The sequence below is a fragment of the Uranotaenia lowii genome, chromosome 2, assembly GCF_029784155.1.
Source record: "Uranotaenia lowii strain MFRU-FL chromosome 2, ASM2978415v1, whole genome shotgun sequence".
In the NCBI taxonomy this organism is placed as follows: Eukaryota; Metazoa; Arthropoda; class Insecta; order Diptera; family Culicidae; genus Uranotaenia; species Uranotaenia lowii.
The window spans coordinates 427,053,585-427,076,651 of record NC_073692.1 but is presented as its reverse complement, the minus strand read 5'-3'; the positions used below and the strand labels follow the sequence as shown (position 1 = coordinate 427,076,651).

Here is a 23,067-nt window from a genome sequence, read left to right as displayed (position 1 = left end):
ACTATCTTGCCATTTAACCAAATTCATGCCCATTTTCGAATATCTGGGATAAATTAGGGAGTGCTGGATGATTTTGGTCAAGAAATAAAAACATGTACCGTGTGAACGCTTTGGAAATTCTAAGATCACTAAATCCAAAAAAAAATTAGAATTGCATCAAGGTCACTAAAAGTGAATTTATGGACCGATTATTAACATTAAAGTTATACTTTGCGATGGAGCTTGATGGACCAGACAGCCAGCAGTATTATTGGTATGATGGGCATTTGAATCGGAAGTTGAGACGAGCAGGAATTTTGGCGGTTATACATTTTTGTGCTGGTGATTCTTTTGCAAATCTGGAAAAGCTTTCTGCAGCGTTAACTTTCAGAAAATTGTGGATATGGATATGGACGTAAATAAACCTGCAAAATCATTATTGAGACTAAATTTGGGCTTACATGCAAGAAAGTGCTGCCATCTACGACTTGAAACTGGAAAAAGTGTGGTTTACTGAACAAAATCAAAGTTTTTTATTTCTAACCTATTTTTTCTGATTCAAAATTATTCCCGAATGTTTGTTTCATCATTTCACGTCATTTTAATGAAGAAAGCAAGTAGTTCGGTAAAGAATTACAGCCCAAATATCAAATTCCTTAACGTTAGAAGAGCATCTCTTAAAACCCCCTTTTAAAACTTTTGAAAACCTTTGGAATTCTGGAAAACTCCTTAAAATGCAGCTATCCATTCAAATACTTCGTAAAAGCATTATTATTAACTTTTACACAGTAAATTTTCTAAAAATAATCTTGTTTATGTTGAAAAACTCAAGTGGTTCTATTCTTATTTCGCACCCTTTTTTCACATTTTTGGTCCTCAACGCCAATTGCTACGTCCAAAAAAAGTAAACTTATGCTTGATTTATCCGTTTAGGAATTCAGAACAAACTGTGGAAGAAAATTTTCGTAATTTTCAATCATTCATATTTTTACAAGCAAAACACATAGTGGTGCTATTCTTATTTCGCTCACTGTATTCAAAGTATTTATCGTTCAAATAAGATGTGCCTTGTCATCGTAGTCCATAAAATCAGCAATGAATGGCTACTCTTTGAATAGCCTTGTTTTTATTGACAAAATATGTGTCATCAAAAATGATTGATTTCAATAGAACTACTACGCTTTCTTCGATTTTTCAAGCTGTAACAAGTTTCATTAAATTTGTGTCAGTTGTAGCCTGATGTCTGGTTCCGCGATTAGTCGGGATCGGTATTTTGTCTTCGTTGCGATATATGTGGAAAATCCAGAATCACATAGATAAGTTGTGAAAAACGGCAGCAGAATATGTTTTGCTTTATCGGACAAAATTTAAAATTTATTTTTCAGTTGAAACCAATACTCCTCCAACAACTTTTTGGATAGGATTCTTTTCTGAAGCTTTGAATCCGATGTCATATCTATCAGGCATTCATATTCTTGCGATGTTAATATTGTTAATAATTCTGGTTTCTTCGACATAAAAATAGGCTGTTCCACGCAATTAAAGTCTTCGATCATATTATTATTTTATGATAATCTTCGTGGAGTTTTGCTGGAAGCTGTTAAACAAATCATGCGGCAAAACATTGTAATTGTAATTGTAAATGACTTCATTAGACACGTGGGCCTGTTAGTTTAAGTTTACACCAAGGAATACAAAAATAAATTTATCAACGAAAAGTGTTGTGATTGTCATAATTCTTGGAAATATTCGGATGATAACTTCAAGGTTATTTCTAATTGAATGCTTCTTAAATTCGGAAAGCTGTTCATCTGCCCAAAATTTGATTTTTCTCTTGATAGTCATGATTTTGCCGTTTTAATCGAAGATTGTTATTCCTTTACCTCGCATTGAAAGACTAAAGTCATTCTTAATTCAAACAGGCGAGACAACGTTTTTCTACGAGATAACCAACGATCTTCGGTATGAAGTAGTAGCGTGGAATATTGGCTAACCATCTCTTTGCACAACGCCTTGAATAACCCTGAATTTTTCGGTCGAGCCTTAATAAAGTTGATTATTTTTATGCTTTCGTCCAAGACTTCCTTCAAAGATGATGATAGTTTCTTCATAGCGAGTGCATGTCGATGATTTCCCCATGGAATATTGTGGTCCGTAACATAATCATCAATTATTTATCTTGAAAATTTCAGCCCCCGACGTGGAAGTTGACAACGGTTTGCAAAGGAACAAATCTTCTTCGAAACATTCAGATCCTTGATACCATCAGAATTGCTAGTCCTGCTACATTTGTGGATTCGTCAAGCTGCATGTCGAATTTTGAAGTTCTCAATCACTTTCAACATCTTCAGCCATGTCACAAATTTGCCGAGAAACTGTGTTTTCAGACATGGGAATCGAATTTACTAATTCCACTGTTTTATTATCAACCATGATACAGACAACTTCTTGAATGCAAGGTTTAATTAAGTTTTCAGCAATAGTATGCGCTTCTCCAGCTTTTCCAATCGGTAGCTCGCCAAGTACGGCGCAAGAACAGCCTGTGTTTTGCACACTCAGTCCTGCAACACCATAGTACATGGAAAATAACAGGTAGGCCATTGCGCTTAACCTCACTTCGAAGCTCCGTGTATGTACACAGCATGCTTGCATACAAACAAAAATAGTTATGAGAATTTGACAATTTTATATAGAATGGCCACCAAAATTATTAATTTCTCCGTCGATAGCCATTCGATTCTTTCGAAAAGGGCTCAAGATTGAAGGTTGTTTCTTCAGGGTCATTGGAAACTAATTTTTACTTCGGATTTCTGGATCTGAACCATAAATAATGAGCATTCAAAAGAAATTTCCATCGCCGTCCCTGTTTTTTGAGAGCAAGCAATGTAAAATTTTCTTATGTTCATGTTAAAAATTTGATAAATGATCTAAAATACTTCATGTTTCTGTGACAAAAAGTCAATTTGTTTGAATTTTTATTCAAATCGCACAACAAAAAGGCCACACAAGGCAAAAATATCACCAGATTGTAGTTTGAAATCGACAAAAAGCACATTGCATATTACTTTTAGAGATGTTGAAAAGCCAAATGTTGTTTGTTGCATTAAAATGCATAAGTGCATATTTTTCACATAATTTTAATACTTGTTTATTTTAAGAAAAATGTGATTTTCTTATAAATTTCATATATTTGCCAGTTATTTCCATAACTATTTTTCGGGGCCTCCTACCAATACGTTGAAAGAGAGCGGAATAGCCTACCTTGTATATTTCAAATTACTATGCTGCAACACAACGTTGTTCGATCAAAGCAGTACATTTTGACATTCCACCATTCTTTGCTAATATCCCTGCATGGATTCAGCCGTCAGTAAAAACAAAGTAAACAAAATTTATTCGTTCGTACTATATGCCCTGTTAATTTTTTTTCTCATGTTTCGATAAAAATGAAACGATAAAAAAAAATCAGTTTTCCAAAGTTGGTTATGATTTTCGTTGCGTACGTCGCGAAGCACTTTCAAAAGCTTCGCGGAGCACGATCTGAAAACCCCTGGTATATATAATGTGGGATCTTGGACCCTTAATTAATTATAGCCCCCACTGACCGTTGGCTTTGCCTTTCTGTAAGAAAGCCAAAAACTTATAGTTAAATTTCAATAAAATGAAAAAAGTGGTTTGTTTCAGAAATTTTATCAGGATAGAATTCGTTAAAGAGCCTTTTCTTTTATTTGAATTTTCGTTTCCTTCAACTTTTCTAAAACTTCTAGAGAAGTGATAACTTCAGCTCCGGCACAACCTTTTTTTAAAGGTTGATTGAAGTTGGATGTTTCTTGATGTGACTGAACCGTGAGAAGAGACATCGCTGGGACAATTTGATAGATCGTACGGCTTTCGAGCTGATTCGACGTTTTGAGAATTCTAACCACATGTCGCTCCCGAATTCGTCGCATCTTCAAATCTTATCAATGTTCCCATCATATATTTGTACTCGGGAATAAAATTTTCGCAAAATGGATAAATTCCCGCTCCCGAACGTTGCCATTTTTTGATTGCACGGTGATATTTTTGTTTAAGTAGCTTAAAAATTTTGGGGAATTTTTTTTTTAGAATTCTGAATGAGGACTTTTTCACTTACTTTATTCCGAATTTGGAATTCTAAATTACTTTCTGATGTTTGAATCATGAAATTATGGAAATAATGCGCAGAATCATGAATTCTTTAATTGAATTCAGAACCAGAAATATTAATTCAAATTTAGGTTTTAAAAAGGATCAATTGAAAAATCTAGTTCGTAACTTTAATTTAATATTCCACTCGCATTGCAAATTTGGCATGTCACATAGAGTCATTATTGGATTTTTTTTTAAAGAAAATTGATTGCTTCAATAAATTAATATTTTCAACAATCAAAGGACGAATGACTGCGATGGTTAAAATTCAAAAATCGTGTTAAGTGGGATTTCTAAAATCTTTGTGAAATGCGTCAAGTGTTCTGTAAAATAATTCCGTTGCAAAAAACAATTTGAAGATCAACAATACTTTCACCCAAACAATTGACCGAAAGCTCAAATGGTTTGTCGTACCTAAGAGAAGTGATCTATGAACAACATCAATCAAGAATGTATTACCTGAACTCCCGCTCCGTTCGCAAAATCTCCGCACAGGCCGAGCACCGAAACAGCTTAACCTCGTTGGAATGCGCCACGGCGAAGTGCACCTGGATGGTGACTTTGCTATCGAAGGTATCGCTGCAGAGCTGGCACTTGTAGAGCACTTGAGTGTGCGCGTCGTACAAGTGTTTGTGCAATTCCTCCGCCTTGCCGAAGCTCTTGCTGCACGTCGAATCGCATAGGTATTCCGATCCGGTCACCAGATAGTGACCGGTCACGTGCTTTTCGTATTCCTGCTGATCCGCCAGGGCCACGCCGCACTGCTGACACATGAACGAGGAAGCCGTTGAGCCCTGCTCGAGATGGGCCTTCAGATGGGTTCGGAACGATTCAAAATCGGGCAGCGCAGCATTGCACTGATTGCAAAGATAAGCGCCCGGTGGAGTTGCGCCAACAGAAGAAGATCCTCCACCCCCACCACTTCCACTCGTTGTTGGGGGTCCTACCACGCCACCTCCTCCCCCAGAACTCATGCTGTTGTTGATGGGTGAGCTTTCCTTTTCGATTCCTAGACGATTGCTGCTGCTGGTGGAAGGTGAGCTACTATCGTGTTCCATTTTCATTCGTTTCATGCGAGGTTGGCTCAGGTCAGTTGGGGCAATCTGCTCCTCGGCGGCGTCCCGTGAGTTATCGTTTTCATCCTTTTTCTCCTGCTTGATGTCTTTCTCGTTCACCAATGTGGCTTGTGGTGCGCTTTCCTCGTTCCCGTTCTCATCTCGCGAAGCTTTCTCGGCGTTAGTTGGCCGTTCACTTTTGATGCCATCTACATCATCCGACGGCGTCGTTTGTCGTTTGTTGTCCTCCAGCATTGTCGAGCTGTAAAATGCGCTGTAGGTATTCATAAGATTTTTATTAAATTGCTCCAAATAGCTGTTGGGACTGCTGATTTTATCCAAATGGGTCGTTTTGAGGTGGCTATACATCATTGGAACCGTCGGGAACTTCATCGTGCAAAACTCGCAGGGAATCGGCGGATACGTTAGCATGGGATCCGGTGGCGTATGGCGATGGAAATTGTTCTCATTGAGCAATAAATTACTGTGCATGGCCTGGACGTGCACTCCCAGCTGCTCGATGGTGGCGAAATCTGTTCTCGTACAGTAGATGCAGGCGAGATCGCCCGACTTGAGCAACTTGGTACTGTTGATCATCATTAGGTTCTGCTCGTAGGGCGAAAATTTCCGCTTCGGGTTCGAGGCGCTACTCGAGAGCGAACTCGTAGATCTGGGGCTGTACGTAAGATTGGGACTTCCGGTGAGTGCGATTTGCTTCTTGTGGTTCTGCATGTGACTGGTTAGGGCTGCGGCCGTATTGTAGCCCCGATTACAGATGGTACATTGGAATGGCTTCTGATTATCATGCGTTTTCATGTGGATTTTAAGATGATCACTGATAGGAAGAGAGCAATAAAACAAAACGGTAAAGGAGATTATAAGGAAAGGTACCCACTTTTGAAAACAACAGAGTAGGGGGAAGTTGCAATCGGACTCTTTTCAGGTTTTGTAGCATAGCTCAAAAAAATAATATTTTGTTAACATTCCGATATTGAATCGAATAAAAATATTATGGTAAAACACTACATTAAGAAAAAAATCAAATTTCAACATATTCATGCGAATTAGAGCAAGTTCACTGGTGTTGGGAAAAAGTGGTAGAAATTTTGACATTTTGAAAATTGTACCATGCAAAAATGTTTTCAAGATCTCTGGGCGTTGTATTTTTTTACAGCACTGTTTCTATTTCAGCCGCATGTGATAGAAATATTACTATTTTTGCATCACAGCATGCGAAAATACAACACGTGTTGTAGAAAAAGTTGAAGGCCACAGATCTTGAAAATGTTTTTGTATGGCAAAATTTTGCAAATTTGCACAAAAGTGACAAAATTTCTACCACTTTTTCCCAACACCAGTGAACTTGCTCTTAGAGAAACATTTTATGTTAGATTTCAATTATAATTTTCATATAAATAACTTTATTTGCAACTCATTTTTCAGTTGAAGCCCTTAGTCTACAGAAGATCAAAGTAGTCGGCGTCAACAACTGACGTTAAATTTTCAAGCTCCGTTAATTTTTCGAAGATTTCCTTATTTGTCCCAAAAGTATTCAAGAATATTGATAAAAAGTATGTTTCGGTGCTTTCGAATTTGTAGACAGATCAACAAGAGGATGGAAAGGATGGAGGAAATATTAATTCTAGGTACTGAAGCCCTTACTTTAGTCCATAGTACTTTGAAATAGACAAGGTAAGCTATTCCGCCCTCTTCAACTGTGTTGGTGAAAGGCTCCAAAAAATAGTTATGAGAATAGGGCTTTTGCTACACACACATACAAGAGGTCTGTTGGGCACACATTAGAGGTTTTTATATGCGGCGAAAGCAAAATTCAACTAAAATGTTGGTTTTCCCTTGAATGAATGCTTCATTTCTCTAAAAAGCATTCATAAAGTATATTTCGGATCATTTGCTAACAAGTGGCAACGATAAGGTGATTATTTTATTGGATATTAGTGGGGAACCAAGCAAAACAAAAATGAAAAACAAGCCAACCACCATTGTAGAGCACATTAAACGGTTCCCCCAGATCCTTAGTTCACGTTTTTGGGTCTATCATACTAAATTTAGAACCAGGAAGATGAAGTTAAAAGTTTTCGTAACGAAATTGATTAATAAACTTGAGCAATATTTGTCCTGCTTTCACTGAAAACGCTCATATCCTGTACAAAGTCTTCATTTGTGTTAAAGAACTCCACTAAAAATTAGGAAAAAAATCACAAACAAGTCAAAAAATGATCTATAGCTATAGCTTTTGAAAAATGTGTCGTTCTTAAGAAACTTTTCAATAGTTTTCATTAATTCTTCAAAAACTATCCTTCTTCTGTCGATTTGTATTCATTTAACATGGGGCTGTCACATTTGTTTGCCCAACGGCTTACTTATACTAATACACTGTGCAAACGCCCTATGGTTAGCAAATGTATCGAATTCATCTAAAAATCTTATTTTTTAAAGAATTGGTAAGCATTTAAATTATGAAAAAAATATGAGCTTATGCTTTTTAATACCATCAACTATGTTTGGCTCTCTGAATTAGTAAAAAGTTTTATTTGGTTGGTTTTTTGGCGACTGGAAAATAAAAATTTGGTTGATTTTTGTAATGTGACAGTCAATTCTTGTGAAAATTTCCAAAGTAATCTCACAAAACGACTAATAGTCATCGAAATATAATGTACACTGCTTATTTCATGGAATCTTTGCTAAGAATGCAGGAATTTTTTTCGTTGATTACATACATTACATACATTCGGGGACGACAACGAAATTCTCTTTTTAATGTTCACAATTTATGTACCTAGTATACTAGGAAATTTAATGCAAACTTACCGTTTCATATGACTTTTGAGAATCAATCTTTGATTTCAAGAACTTTTCAGAGGAAACAAGCGGCTATTAATGACAAAATTAATGATTTTAATTTCTATTCCATAGAAAACCAGTTCATAACTATTTTTGTTTGTAGTAGGAATGCCGTGTACATACATGGAGCTGCAAAATAAGGTTAAGAGCAATGGCCTACCTGTTAACTTTCAAAGTACTTTGACTGTAGCCTACATTTTGAGATGAAATTTGGCGAGTCACGTCATGGAGTTTGCAGAATAAGACTCAATATGAATGCAATTTTTAGGGCGATCCCCTTCTCCTAAAGTTGAAACACCATATCAGGCTGCTGTTTAGATTATCAGTTTAAGCTTTTTTGGAAAATCATTGTTGACCGACAATAAGCAACTTCCTCCTATAACATATTAAATATGAAGAGTACTTACCTTCTGGAGAATGCGGCTTCACAGTGAGGGCACCGATACCGTCGGTCTCCCGTATGCAATTTGGTATGGCGATCCCTTGACCTTTTGTGTTTGAACAATCGGGCACAATATTCACACTTGAATGGCATATGTTCTGTATGGCTCTGAAACGAGATGAAGAAGGAGAAGGAAGAGAAGCCGTCAAAAATAAAGTTTTCCAAGCATCGGAAAATGTGTATGGGCTCATTGAGGATGCAAAACAAAAGAAGAAAACTTCAAGAATCCGGTGTTGAGTCGATAAGATAGTAAGTCAGTGACAGACTTGTAGACGCTGCGCCGATCTCTCGGGTCGGACTTGTAGCTGGCGCGCGGGATGCTTAAGAACGCCACCATAAATATTAAGAGTTGCGCCAAAGGAGCAGGAATCAGACTGAAAAAAACGCGCTTGTCCGATTCGAGTTTAAATATTGAAACATTCCTGAGTGAGCGCGGTCGGCTTTCTCGATGGCGATTTGGCCAATGCAATACCGTGGTGCCACCACCAACAACCAAACCCCCATTGTGCATTCTGGTATTCAGTTTTCGGTGTGGAAATAATCGTTATAAAATTATGAAACACGCATCGGCGAATCGGCGAGAATCGCAACAGAATAGATGAAATAGTTGTGTCGATGTCAAAATTTCGATTCATAAACGCTCCAGCGACTGATGAAGAGGATGCAACCTTCTGAGTGCTGATGATAGCTGACAAAACATTCTCCACACGTTAGAGGTCTCCCAGTTGCATTTTTGTGGCTTTGTTTGCTTCCTTGGCCCCAACTCGGCTCTCGACTGGGCGGCAAAATATGCGCTGTGCTGTAGCCGTTTTGTGTGGTTCACAAATCAAAATTCTTTTTGACAGAAAAATAAGTGCCAAAGAATGCCGTCGTCAACGCTGCTGCTGCTGCTGCTACGACAAATGCGACACGTTATCTCAGTGCTGAAATCTCGCGCCAAGTCAATATAGACAGCAGCCAGCATCCTTCCTTCCTTCCGCCGACCCGACTCGACAAGGTGGATGGATTTTTCCCATTATCAGCTTTTCTTGTGAGCTTTTTTTTTAAATCATTGTCGTTGCGGTGTTCTCCTTATTGATATTCAGATCCTGTAGGATTCGTTCATCACTTCAGTGAGGTGTGTGAATTTTGCTCCATGGCACGGGGAGGTGTATCACCTTAGAATTGTTAAATTTGAAAAAAAAATTATAGTTTATTTGTTGATTTATGTTCCAACAGAGTTATTGATATAAGAAAAATCAAATATTTTTTAACATGAAATTCAAAATTAGGACACTGAATTCCATAATCATAAATAGTATTCAAAATTGTGGATTTGTAGAGATCCTTGAGTATCTCTTGATATTTGCCGGCTCACATTTTATGAATTCTAACATCACCCAATGACTGGTACAGGCTACACTTGCTATATAATCGAGAAGCGATCTTATGAACATTGACATTAAAGGCTGAGACGCTACCTACAAGTAATTGCCGGAAAAAACTGTGTTTTGGCAAAAAACACATCTGACTTTCTGTGATTTTACCTAAAAATTCTGTGACGGTTTTCTATGACGCTGTTTCTATCAATTTCATTAAAAAGTTATAACAAATTTTGCTTTCTTGCGTTTAAAAAAAAAGTATCGAAAATTTTTTCAGCACGTATCCGGGCCGGACTAATTGACGGCAATTTTTTTCAAAACCTAGGAATTACACATCAAAAATTTAGAAAAAAAAACTTAAAAAAAAATTTTTTTCAACAAAATTTATCAACAGATTTTGGATCTTATTTAAGGCTTTCAAAAAACCTTTCATGATTATTTTTATTAAATTTGTTCAAAAAATTTCGTTTTGGACCCATAAATATCCACACATTGCTAAATTATAAAGAATTAGTTTTTGAACAGGCTGACTAAATATGAGTGGTCCTAGCAATGAATAAAAAAATAAATAAAAAAAACAATGCAAAAGAATACTAAGAAGATAACATGTTGTAAATGGCAAAAAAATGTCAAGGACAAGAATAAAAAATTGCAAAAACTCATAAATTTAAAAATTAAAAGAAAATACAAAAATAACAAAGTTATGACATTAATTTATATAACGATAAACATGAATTCGAGACACGAACGCCACAAACGTGGTAATGTGTCTATAATTAGAGAGAAAAATAGCGTAAGTTGTATTAAAGTTGTAAAAATAACACAAAAAGCATGAAACAGAAAATTTCAAACAAAAGAAATATCATAAAAATGGGTAAAATTACAAAATTTTAGGTTCAACATTTGACAAAGTGATGAATATTTCCAGAATAGACGAATATAAGAAAATAAAGGAAAAATGACACAAATATTTAATCAATATAAATGAAATGAACGATAAAAATGATACTACAGTCACAAATGACAAACACTATTTACACAAATAAAAAAAAATGGAAAAAGTATCTCTAAAACGAAAAAATACGACAGTAAAAACCTCTCCCTCAAATAAAGGGGGGAAGGGAACCTTTCAAATAAAAGACACATGTTTTCATAATTCGAGAACAAATCAAGCGAATGGATCCAAATTTGACATGGGAGGGTATTTGGGTACGAGAAATATTTTTGTGATTATTTAAGAACCCTCCCTCCTTCCAATGAGGAAATAGGACAGGGGGAGGGAGACTGTACATCTGAAAAAAAAAATCGAACAAAAGGAAGCAAATTTGGCAAGGGATGGTATTAGAGAATTGATAGAGGTTCGATAAATGTTTCCGTTAATCTTTGATATCCATCTTCCCTTTCAGTGAGGAGTTGAAAATGAGAAATATTTTTAAGATTATTTGAGACTCCCCCCTTCTTCAATTGGAAAGAAAGGAAGGGAGGAGTTGAATTCCATACAATTTATATTGCATATCTCGAGAGCAATGCAAGGGTAGAACAAAAAAGTTTCTATTGGTATTTAGTACCATTCCCTTCTTTCAGTTGTGAGATAGGAAAGATGAAGAGGCTTCTTTAAATTTTTTTTTGCAATCTTGAGAACTCATCAAGTGAATGGAACCAAGTTGAAAGCATGTGATACGAGAAATGGGTACATGATTATTTGAAACCACTTCATTCTGCCTTTGGGGATAAAGAAAAGGAGGAGGAAGACTCTAATACAAATTTTGCTTAACTTGAGAACTTGGAACTCAAGAAATGGAACCAAATTTTTCATAAAAAAGGATAAGGGCACAAGAATGTAATTTTTTATGTTTTAAGACCCCTCCCTCTCTCCAATAGTAGGAGGGGAAGTGGGAGGGAGACCTTTATTCAATATTAGGCGATCACTCGGGAACTTATTATTCAAATTTAACAGAGGGTTTTTGAGTACATTTTTCCTATGATTATTTAATGCTTCCTCCTCCTTTCACTGGAGCGATAGGAAGAGGGAAGGGGAGCCTCCATACATTTTGTTTGTGAAACTCGAGAACTAACCGAGCAAATCGTAACAAATTTGGGAGCGTAGAGTATTTAAATAGTACAGAAATATGCCTTATGCAACACGACTTTTTTGCATCATTCTTACCGAATAATATTTTGTTCCCAGTATGGGTATGATAAATGATTCTTTGGTTATTTGAACCCCGTTCCTCTTCCATGGGATAAGAAAGGGGGAGGGAAGTTCTGCAAATAGTGAAAATTTTGACAGAAAAAAGTATTTGAATACTTAAGTACAAGAAAAGTTCCTAATTTTTAGTTGGAAGGAGGGATTCCATACAGTGTAGAGATGATGATGGCGGATGGAACTACCATGCATGCTTTTCTCATAGTTTGAAAAAAGTCAAGCGAACAAACTAAAATTTACGTGTAAGGGTTTTGTGTACAAAAAATGTGTTATTTTATGATAATTTAAGACCCCTCCATCTTTGAGAGGAGCTACAGGAAGAAGGAGAGGGAGGCTCTTCTACATTTTCACACATTAACACGGAAACTTATCAAGCAAATAAAGCCAAATGTGACATTTATTTTCCTCTCCCCACTTTGTAAGAAAGAGGCAAACATAAACCAATTCTTGATTTAAGATTTCAAACGATGATTAAAATAAAATTTTCGATCACGCTTTGAAAAAAAAAAAATTAAATATTCTAATCTTCTTTGTATTGCAGTTCTCATTTCAAGTTGCAGCTCTCTTTGTAAAGATATTGAAATGTCATTCGAAATTATGAACAAATAAATTAAAGTTATTTTCGCACATTTGATTGATTTTTGGAAGGTGTAGCGAAGCACACCGTGTCAGCTAGTATAAAATAAAAAGGGAAGAAATGACGAATAGTCTAATTTACGAATTTAATTGATTTTAAATATCATATGTTTGTCATTCTTGTCATTTTAAAGCGCCAAGGTGGTCTAGCGGATAGGCAGGGGCGAGTCTGGTTTTGGGTTGTAAGGCGTGTACTGGGTTCGATTCCCGGTATCAGCCGAAAAACTTTTTGGTTGAAATCCCATAAGTGACCGACAGGTAAGACGTGTTAACACACGCAATATATTTACTCCATAACAGTTCTTACGAAGCCATGGGGGGAATTCGTGCACCCATGGTGAATTTCCAATACAGTGAAAACCCGATTTTGTCACACACCGATTTTGTCTGCCCCCGATTTTGTCTCATTTTTTCACTCGATTTTGTCATCATTTTTTATTCAACGCAAAAATACTAAATATCGCCTTTTTTCATTTCCGTTGAACATCTTGAGGTTGAAATCATTCTGAAGGGACAAAACTGATGGATGATTGCATCGATATTGAAAGTGAAGATGATTGATCAGTGACATATCAAGATTTTTATACAAAAAAGTCAAGTTTGAAACAGATTTTTTGTTAATCAAAGTTGTTGAAAACAATAATAACTAAATATAATGGTATAAAAGAACATATTCAAGTAATCTTAAAGCTGTGTTTTATTTGTTTGAACTTTCTTCAAAGCAATCTCTCTGATACGTTGCAAGAAGATGACATCATCTAAAGAGAGATCATCAGCCCAATCAACTATGTTGTCCAACATACGTACAACTTCAACATCAATTATGTTTCTTGAAATTTCACATTAATCATTTGGGGTAGATGCCGCTGATTCTGAGTCTGGTGCTACATCCAAAATTTTTATTTTCAGAATATCTTCATCCGTAAAAGCTTTACTTGCATATCTTTCCTCAGGGTCCTGTGGCAAAATAGTTTCATCGCGGTTGTTTACATCAATAGAATGGATCAAGGGAACACCATCTTCGTCAACGAGTTTGTTATTTAAAATAATTCCAATTTTCTTCCATGACTACTACATTACTGTACGCTTTATTTCACTCCAAGAATCATGCATCCAGAAACATAAATCCCTCAACGTTATGCTCTTCAAGCTTTGACCGATATCGATTTCGCGAGCCATGACATGTAGCAAAAGTTTTTGACGATATTTTAGTTTATAGTTCTGAATTACATTCTGGTCCATGGGTTGAATCACTGCAGTCACTTTGGAGGCATAAAAAACAGTTATCAAACCATCATCGCTTTTTAGCTCATCATTCATATGATGTGCTGAGCAATTATCCAGTAACAACACAGCTTTAGGAGGAATAGACATTTCGGCTGAAAATTTGCGTACTGCTGGTACGAAGTCTTAGAGGAACCAGTTTTGGAAAATCATTCGAGTCATCCAGGCATTTTTAGTGGCGAATATGTGACAGGCACATTATTTTTTTTTTATTTTGATTTGAACGGAAGCTTTGAATCTTATCTTCAGTAAATTATAAGCAAAAGAAATAATTAGATCATTAGGATTTGAACCATTAAAGATTATTTAATTTTTCTGCTAATACCGGTCGAAACAAGATGTTTAAAGATGCGTAAAACCAATATTGTATGATGTTTTGATGTAAAAAAGACCTATAACTAGTAAAATGTCAAAAAAGGGAATATCTACTACAAAACCTCTACTTTGTTTAATTGGGATAATATACGTTTTTTTGTAGTAATTTATTAGATTATGACGGATAAAAATCATTTTTTCAAAATCTCCCGATTTTATCACTCTCCCCGATTTATCACTCTAAAATTCATCATGGGGGTGATAAAATCGGGTTTTCACTGTATATATAAATGTTTGTCATTCTTGTCATTTGCTCATTAGACCACAGAAATAACACGAACAAGAATCAGAAAATTGCGAATCAGAAAAATTAAAAAAAAAGGCAAACATCACAAAAATAGCAAAAAATGTCAGATTAAAATAAAATGACAAAAATTATGAAAGAAACAAAAGAAAAATTTTAAAAATAAAAACAAAAAATTATTATTCAAAAGTGATAAAATTGATCAAACGACAAAAAAAAGAAAATAATTAAATTGATAAAAATAACAATAAAGACTCTAAAAACCACAATAATGAAATTAATTACAAGAATGGCAAAAAACTACATTTGATTGAATATTTTAAATTTATTTAAATTAATCATATAATTATGAACTGAGTTAGACATGACTCATGAAAATGGATTTCCTTAAGCACCTCCTACGCAATTTTCCGCTAGAGAGATACAAATCTGCATCTGTCGTATTTATTTAAAACCCTTTTTATTTTTATCAGATGGCGGTACCGAAGCGAAACAGGTTAGGGTGACATGAAATCATTTAGATTTTAGATGAATTCAACTGTAAATTGAAATTGAATGATATGGTAAATTGATCAAATGACTGGCCATAACATTTTCATTCCTCAATTAATTAGCTGAATTTAATAAAAAATCTAATTGAGTAATGATTTGTTTTAATTTTTTATCCAAAAACGAATATTTCATAATTATTTTCATCAACATTATTAAGAATTTTTTTTGAAGCTTTGAACACAATTTGAATTGATTCAACGAAAAAATAAAGGTTCAAGTTTCTCCTATCTTTTCCTGATTTTGTTCGACTAATGGATAAATTTTGCTCTAATTTGTCTGGATAATACTCAGTTTTTGTATTTGAAAATTTCAAATTGATTGCACGGTTTTTCACCCGTTTTGGAAAAAAAATTCCAGGCCCGAAAACGTGTTGAAAAGTTTTGGAAAGCATAGTATAAATTTCCATTGTTTTTCGCACCACTCCCACTCGATTCATTAAGACAAGCACGCACATAGAATCGCTCAATCAGATAATTATTTTTTACTTTGTTGAAAAAAAAAATTAATTTCAATATGAATTAAAACCTCATAAAATTTTCCAGCCTAACTTTTCCTGTTTACTTCATGCCTATCCTTGGCGCTCACTCTTGTTTATTATGAAAGTAAAACAATTCCTGTGGTAACTATGGCAACTATGGTAACGCACTATGAGAGATAGTCATTCAAGCAAGTGGACAAACTTATATTAATTGGAGTTTTGGTTTTATCACCGCTATTGTTTGTACTTCGAAATTATCGACGATGTCCGGTGAGTTTTATTAAAATCAAACAAAATTTACTGGCTATCTACACGTTTCGAGCTACTCGAAGAGTAACTTTTGTTTGAATATTATTAAAACTCACCGAAAAATTTCGATAATTTCTAAATTCAAACATATATTGAAATGTTTTCAACGATTTGACTGTCAGAAATGACAACCAAAAATGGTTACGATCGTAAGATCATAAGTTAATATTTCACGATCACATTTTGAAAATGGCTCATATGTTTATAAAAAATCGGAAAATTTATTCATGTTTTTGAGCGGAACTCAGGCCCTTATCCTTTAAGAAGCTGCCTTTTCATTTCTTAAACACTTCTGGGCAGCTCTAATTTTTAATAAAACACGTTTGAAAAGTAAGAACAATATAGGTAGCCAATTGGGATACCTAGTTTCAAAGTCAAAGACCTGGAAATCTGGAAAGCTGATCTGCTCGTTTTATAACTACTTTTTATAGAGGGTAGGTCAAAAAAACTGACACTGGTGAAATTTTAAAAAAGCTCCAAATCTTGAGATCGGAACTGAACATTTCAGAACTTGTTAAATATCCACGTAAAACATGAACAAATCAGCCGGAACTAAATGATATCGTCCGAAAACTTTAATTATTTAATTTTTTTATGATTTCCTTCATTTTCTCATCCTTTATCTTATTATTAGTTATTCTGAAGCCTCTCAACACTGTATTTTCATAGATATTAACATTTACATCAATGTATTGTACGTAGAAGTTTTTTTGAAATCAGTGATCATGAATTTGCATATTACTTTTTTATCAAACATATATATCTTTGCATTTTTTCCTCATTTTTCAATACCTTAAGAATGGAAGAGTTCTGAAATACGAGCTTTTTTTAAACAAAGGGTCTTCTTCCTAACAAAAATTTAATTAAAATTATTTCCGATTTTTGTCCGCGTGATTTCTCATAGTTCAACACAGTGCCACGTTTTGTTGATTTTTCTGGGTTTTCTCTGCTACTTTGATCATGAGGTTTGACAGGTCTGAGCGCTAGTGGCGACTCCTCTCAGAAAATTAGCTTTTTCCATCGATCCATTGAAAGCGTTTGTTCGTGTTTATGACAATACCACGAAATTAGAAGAAAATTTTATGTAATAAACAATTGTTTACAAGAAATTTGAAAAAAAGTTTTCTAGAAGCACTTTGGCAAAAATTTGTGTTGTGTCGGCCTTATTTCCCGTGCGAGGAAGCGCCATAAAGAGTGTTTATATTGTGCACTTGAGAACAACCGGATGTTGACGGAGAGCTCAATCAGTTTAACATTCTCAAAGACGATTTGATTTCCAAATTGTTATGATATTCTGTTTTGGTAAGGTTTTTGCAAATATTCTTTATCGAAACCAACCTTTTATCAAATATCACCAATAGATACATAGATTGATATTTTTATTTAAATAGACATTCTTGTAAACATTTACATATATGAAATCATCTGTTGTAGGTACCTAATCATATTTTTAAAAAAACTTCATTTCCTCACCAGAGTTTTATTTCCAGTTTGGCACAACCGCTTAGAGTTGATTTCGGTACCAAATTTAACGGAACGGTTTTTTTTTTCGTTGTATTCTTCCAATAAAATTATCAACACTGATCATCTCCGACGGCGGCATTCGACAAACAGTGTTGGTACTTTACCGTGTCCATACTCACATCTGCTGCGCTGAATATGCCTATCGCATGATCGTTTCTTAATTTTTTCGCTCTTTCCTCCAATACTTGAGGTGAATCTTGCGAAACGGTTCGAAAAAAAAACTCGCAAAAAATAAACTGGTTCCTCCATATTGCTCTCGTACCGTCATCCATCATTAGCATAAAAGTATGGCATGGCGAAACAATCACAGTCTCGGGTATGCCATAAATTGCAGATTTCCAAAACCGAAGACCACACGAACTTGTCGTCTCGATATACTTTTTTTTTCGTTCGCTTGTTGGGTGGTTATTTGTTGGTGGGGATGAGATTTGTATTCGAAACGCCATATTTGTATAGAGGCCCCAACACCTCATTCGTTGCCCGCTCGTTGTAAATGCACCAATAGCATTCAAACAGCTCCAAGATCGGTAGCCTGCCTACAGATCGATCTTTATCGTTTCATGTGCTCATCGCGCATCGAGACGAGAGAGGAAAAAAACATCCGCACGAATACCCAGGTACCTATATCTTATTTCACCTGAGAGTTAATAACTCGGTAATAAAGATCGACCTATACCTGCCCGGTTGCGGATATACTTATACGGGAAATCAACACCCTTTAGGTGAGGATGGTGAGAAGTTGAGAAAATTAATTAGTGTGACGTTATTGGTTTCGCCGAGAATGGCTGCGGGCAAAGAAAACCAGCCGGCATCAGAGCGATTGGTCGGCGTGGAATTAATCGTTTTATGTCATTTGCTGTTAAGGTGTTTGGGGATTGTGAAGCAAGTGATAATTTTCAAATTTCAATATGCTTTCAAAGGGAAATTATAGATGTAGGATGAATATGTAGTGGTATACTACTATACTAAAAATTGATCTTTACAACTATTCGGTGAAACAAAATTTTATACCTGAAATCAACTGACCGGCCTCGAAAACTTTTGTTATCAATTTCAAAAGAATGGTGCTTGGGATCAGCAACCATTCTCATTGTACAAAACTGATGCTCTCCTTTTTTTTAAATGGCGCTGGTCACGTCCTAGTAGTCAATGGGGTAAAAAGTAAGGAATGTTAGTATGATACTCTTTAGGTTCAACTAGCAACCTCTTGATACGGCATCCTACTTTTTAAGCATTGCAAAATTGTTGAAGAACTATCCGATGTTTTCCTTCAATTAAACTGAACAAAACTAAACAACGTGGACTTTTCAAGTAAATGAAGACACGTGTAGCCCAAAAATAACTAGTTTCATAGGCTAGATATCTGGGTCAATTTCAATAATATTAAAAAGCTTCTCAGTAACAGCAAACTGTCCAACACAATGTTACAATTAAATCACTACAAGAACATTATTGACCGTCTGTATCTTCAGGTAAGTTCCTGTGTAGCTTCTGTTGTAATCACTCGAGAACAAGTACCTATCAATAAAGCCAATTCGAATTATGTCCAGAACAAACGGAACAAAACGGTACGGGTAAACAGTAAGATTGCTCCTTGATTCCCAGCAGTCCTACCTCGAGCAACATGATAATAAATCACACCAGTTGCATTTGTCGTTAGAACCATCAGGAAATGAAAAATACCTGGGGGTGAGACAATTAAGCCATCACCATCATTCTGCCGTTTCAGACGACCGACGACGGTAGAAGCTCCACTCAGTCGTCGAAGTCGGTTCCAGCTGGCTCCGTTCATGGTCCTACTACGAAACAAGGCAACAACATCGTTATAAGCATGTTTCTCCTTTCATTTTGGTGTCAAAGGTTTTAACTTCTGCCCTGTCGCTTGCGTTCGTCTTCTTATATTCACTTCTTGTGGCGACAAAGATGAACATTTACGTCTTACGTGTGTCGTACCAGATTTCAGAAGAAAACGAAACCAGTCAAGTGAAGTGATGTAGGAAAAGTTGTCGCAATGGATTTCTACTGCTGCTCGTATTTTCCTCCGTCTTGTGGCAGGCAGAGTTCTGATGGGACTAAACTTTGCTAGCAGCAGCTCCCTGGTCTCCGCTTTATGGACTTCTTTCGAGCAGCATCTCGTCCCCCATTCTCTTCATCTTCTCTCTGACAACACCCCATCAGAGAAAGCACCTTTTCTGTGTTACTTTTAATATGCTATTGTATTATTTTTATAACCTGATGGTTCGAATTCTGGAAAATTTACCTCCCATACTCACCATAATCATCTTCATAAGATTTCCATAAACAGTAGTACCGAGCTGGTTTTCTAAGGCTTAAATACAGCGGACAAGTTTTAGCGAACATGTCCGTATGTCCACGGTCCCAATCCAATCCGGACCCATCGCAAGAAAGAAGTAATAGGCGACTTGTTGTGTACCCTGATTTCGTGGAATGTTGATCTGGCTCTCTCGCTCACACCGTTCCGTTTCGATCGAATGCTCACATAGTTGCGGCGGAAAATTCATTCACGTTATGATCGGTTCATTTGCGATTCTCAATCGTCGACAAAATTATGAACCGTGACCGGGTGTGCGCTTCCATATTGTGCACCACAAAAGTCATAATTGCAATTATACCTAATCGGGGTGGGCATATGCCCTAGGAGGAGTTGGAAAGGCATTCCTTAACGCGCGCCTCCTGGTGACACAATACAAATTTCCACCGCATATCAGGACACTTAACATGCGGTGCGTTACCTGCGGCTGTCAGAACCATTCTGTGCGCAGAATAACGATCTTCCGATTACTAAATATAGGCATAATAGAGTTATCAATGTAGAAACCTAGCTGTCACATACCTAATACTTCTCAGATGGGTTTCAGTTAGTTCTTGGTTTGTTTCAAGGAAAAAAAACGAAGTTTCAATGCAGAAGTAGGCTTTGATCTGTTTTAAACATTCTTTATTTTGTACGTTCCTGGATGGTTTTAAATTGCAATTATTTATTAACGAACAACTCTGGCTCTTCTTTTCATTTAATATTTGTGTAAGAAAAATAAACTATGGAACCAGCCGAAAAGTTATGATCTGAAAAGACCTGCGGAAGAAGAATTTCAACGACCATTGGTAGTTTAAGGTAGGCTTGCCAGATGGTTTTCAAAAAAAAAAGCGGGACATTTTTAGCAAAAAAGCGTGACACAGCCGAAAAAAGCGGTACATTTTAATAAGCATTAGAAATAGTCATGATATGTATGTTTGCATTAGAAATAGTCATAATATGTATGTTTTTGGTAGATAAATACTCTAGGTATAAAAGTGCGGTAATTTTATACTTGTATGTATGTATGTATGTATGTATGTATGTATGTATGTATGTATGATTCCCCCATCGGTAGCAAGGTCCAGCCTATGTCTGTGTGGCTTGGCCTTCGAATTGCTTCTCAGGCTTCCACGGCCGATGGTTCGTCGAGGGAAGTCATCCAACCTTTAGAGACCTACAATGGTTGGCAATCCACTCCGCTTGCAATAGTCTCTTCAGATTAACCCCAGATGCATTCCCTCTGAAATATATAATTATTTACACAATGAAAACACATCTTACCTGTCGGCAACTTATGGGATTCAAACCCAAAAGTTTTTCTTGCCGATACCGGGAATCGAACCCAGTACGTCTGGGTTACCAGCTCGCGCCAGCCTATCCACTAGACCTCATCAGCGCTCAAAAGTGCGGTAATTTTATACTTGAATATAAATTTTTATAAATCGACAACTAAAGCTTAGCTCAGTTGGTAGAGCACCTGCTTTCCGAATTAACGTTTATGGCCCAGGTGTAAACATCGACAAAAGTTGAAGCTTTTCAATGCTCTTCCCCCAACTGGATCATGGGATAAAATTAATAACTTTGATTGACACGAAAAAAAAGTTAATCATTGATAGAAATTTTCCGCATTACAAGCCATTTTCTGATTTAAAAAATCTCACAAATAAAATTTTTATCATACTTGCATAGAATTATTTTTTATACTGCGAAAGTCACACATTTAAGTTAAGTTTTAAGATTGAGAACTTCTAAAAAAATATAGAAATTTTCGTACTTTAAAATTAATTCATTTAAGAGCAAAGTACACAGTAAATTTTTGCCTCGATTTCCAGCAAAAAAAATCGCTGGAAACGTTCAGCAATCCAAATTTTGCTGGAAACCAGCAATCGGTTTTCTAATTGCTGGATTTTTCAGCATTCAGTTGTGTTCCTTTCTTTTTTGCTGAAAAATCAGCAATCGGTTTTCAAATTGCAGGACTTTCCAGCAATTGATCTAGTTTGCTGGAAAATCAGCAATCGAGTTATCAAATTGGAGTCTATTTGTTTTCGTACGCTGAAGCATGGTGAGACTGTATTTTACGAATTTGGGTTAGATTAATATAATTATTTTTATTTTCCTCTATATTCAAGCAATCCGGCATCAAGTCAAGGGTAAGTTTTAATTGTACAGGTAGATATTCCATAAAAGATACTAATCAAAACTATTTTTTCAGGTGGCGGATGATCAACACTTTGGCACGAAGGGGCCACCCCAGAGCCGGCGTTAGAAAGTTTTTTTTCTTGAAAATAAATAAATCCCTTCTGGAAAATGGGAGAAAATAATAGTTTTCATTGCTAATTATATACACAGCCAATATCAAACTTTAATTTTTAATTGATATATAAATTTCATACTAAATACTGCCGGTTGTGTTGAAAGAAATAGCTGGTTTCCAGCAATCTGGATTGCTGACTTTCCAGCAATTTGAATTGCTGGAAACCAGCATTAATGTTTGCTGTTGTTTCCAGCAATTTAAATTGCTGGAAATTTAGCTGGAAAGTCAGCGGGACAAAAACCAGAGTGTAGAGTGGGTCATTATTTTAGCAGTCTTCCACTAGCGCTACAAAAGTCAAACAAATTTTGGCAATATTTTTTAGTTACTAAAAAGCTACAAATTCGGCCATGCAGCAAAAATAGACAGTTGCCATCGAGGGAGAGCTTCTTGACTTTACCCTTTCTAAAGGCTAGGTTGTTATATAAAGAGTTAATCAATGATTTTATTTATGTCATACTAATTCCAAAACATTATTTCCAATAAAAAATGCTCTTGAAACTTGTTTGTCAATTTTCAGTAGGTTCCAATACAGGAAAACAACATATATTAAATTGCCTGTCACATTTGGACTGAGTCGATTTGGGGTCATTTTTGAATTTCTCAAACCCTGGGCTTCGTTTTGGTTCAAAACTCATCCATTGATTTTTTGCAGAATTTTTGAGTAACTTTTACATGAGTAAATTTAAACTTTTAGGTTTGTATGGGAAAATTTATTTTTTGTACCGAAAAATCAACATCATTTCTGTTTCTTCTGTGGAACGAAGCCTGCTTATGGTTTTTGTGCCAATTTATAAATTTCTTAACGGAAATTTTCCACTGAACAACTTAGTTGAAGATCGTAATTTCGTATTTTATTAGACAAAAAAGTTAGTAGGTGTTAAATGGGGGTGTGTCTTTTGGCACTGATAAATAATAAATTCAATTGACATCACTGTTGGATGCCTAGTGAGGTATTGCTAGAC

The 23,067-nt window shown here is 35.8% G+C and overlaps 1 protein-coding gene across 5 annotated transcripts in view; it reads right to left on the bottom strand.

Moving 5' to 3' along the window:
- LOC129744515 (zinc finger protein 423 homolog) overlaps window positions 1-23,067 on the bottom strand; it is a 196,014-nt gene that overhangs the window by 11,085 nt on the left and 161,862 nt on the right. For all 5 annotated transcript variants that reach the window (XM_055737079.1, XM_055737078.1, XM_055737080.1 and 2 more), the window contains 2 exons: window positions 8,474-8,616; window positions 4,609-6,039 (listed from right to left, as the gene is read on the bottom strand). In XM_055737079.1, coding sequence (XP_055593054.1) covers window positions 4,609-6,039; window positions 8,474-8,616 — 1,574 coding nt within the window. The remainder of the gene's footprint in view (window positions 1-4,608; window positions 6,040-8,473; window positions 8,617-23,067) is intronic.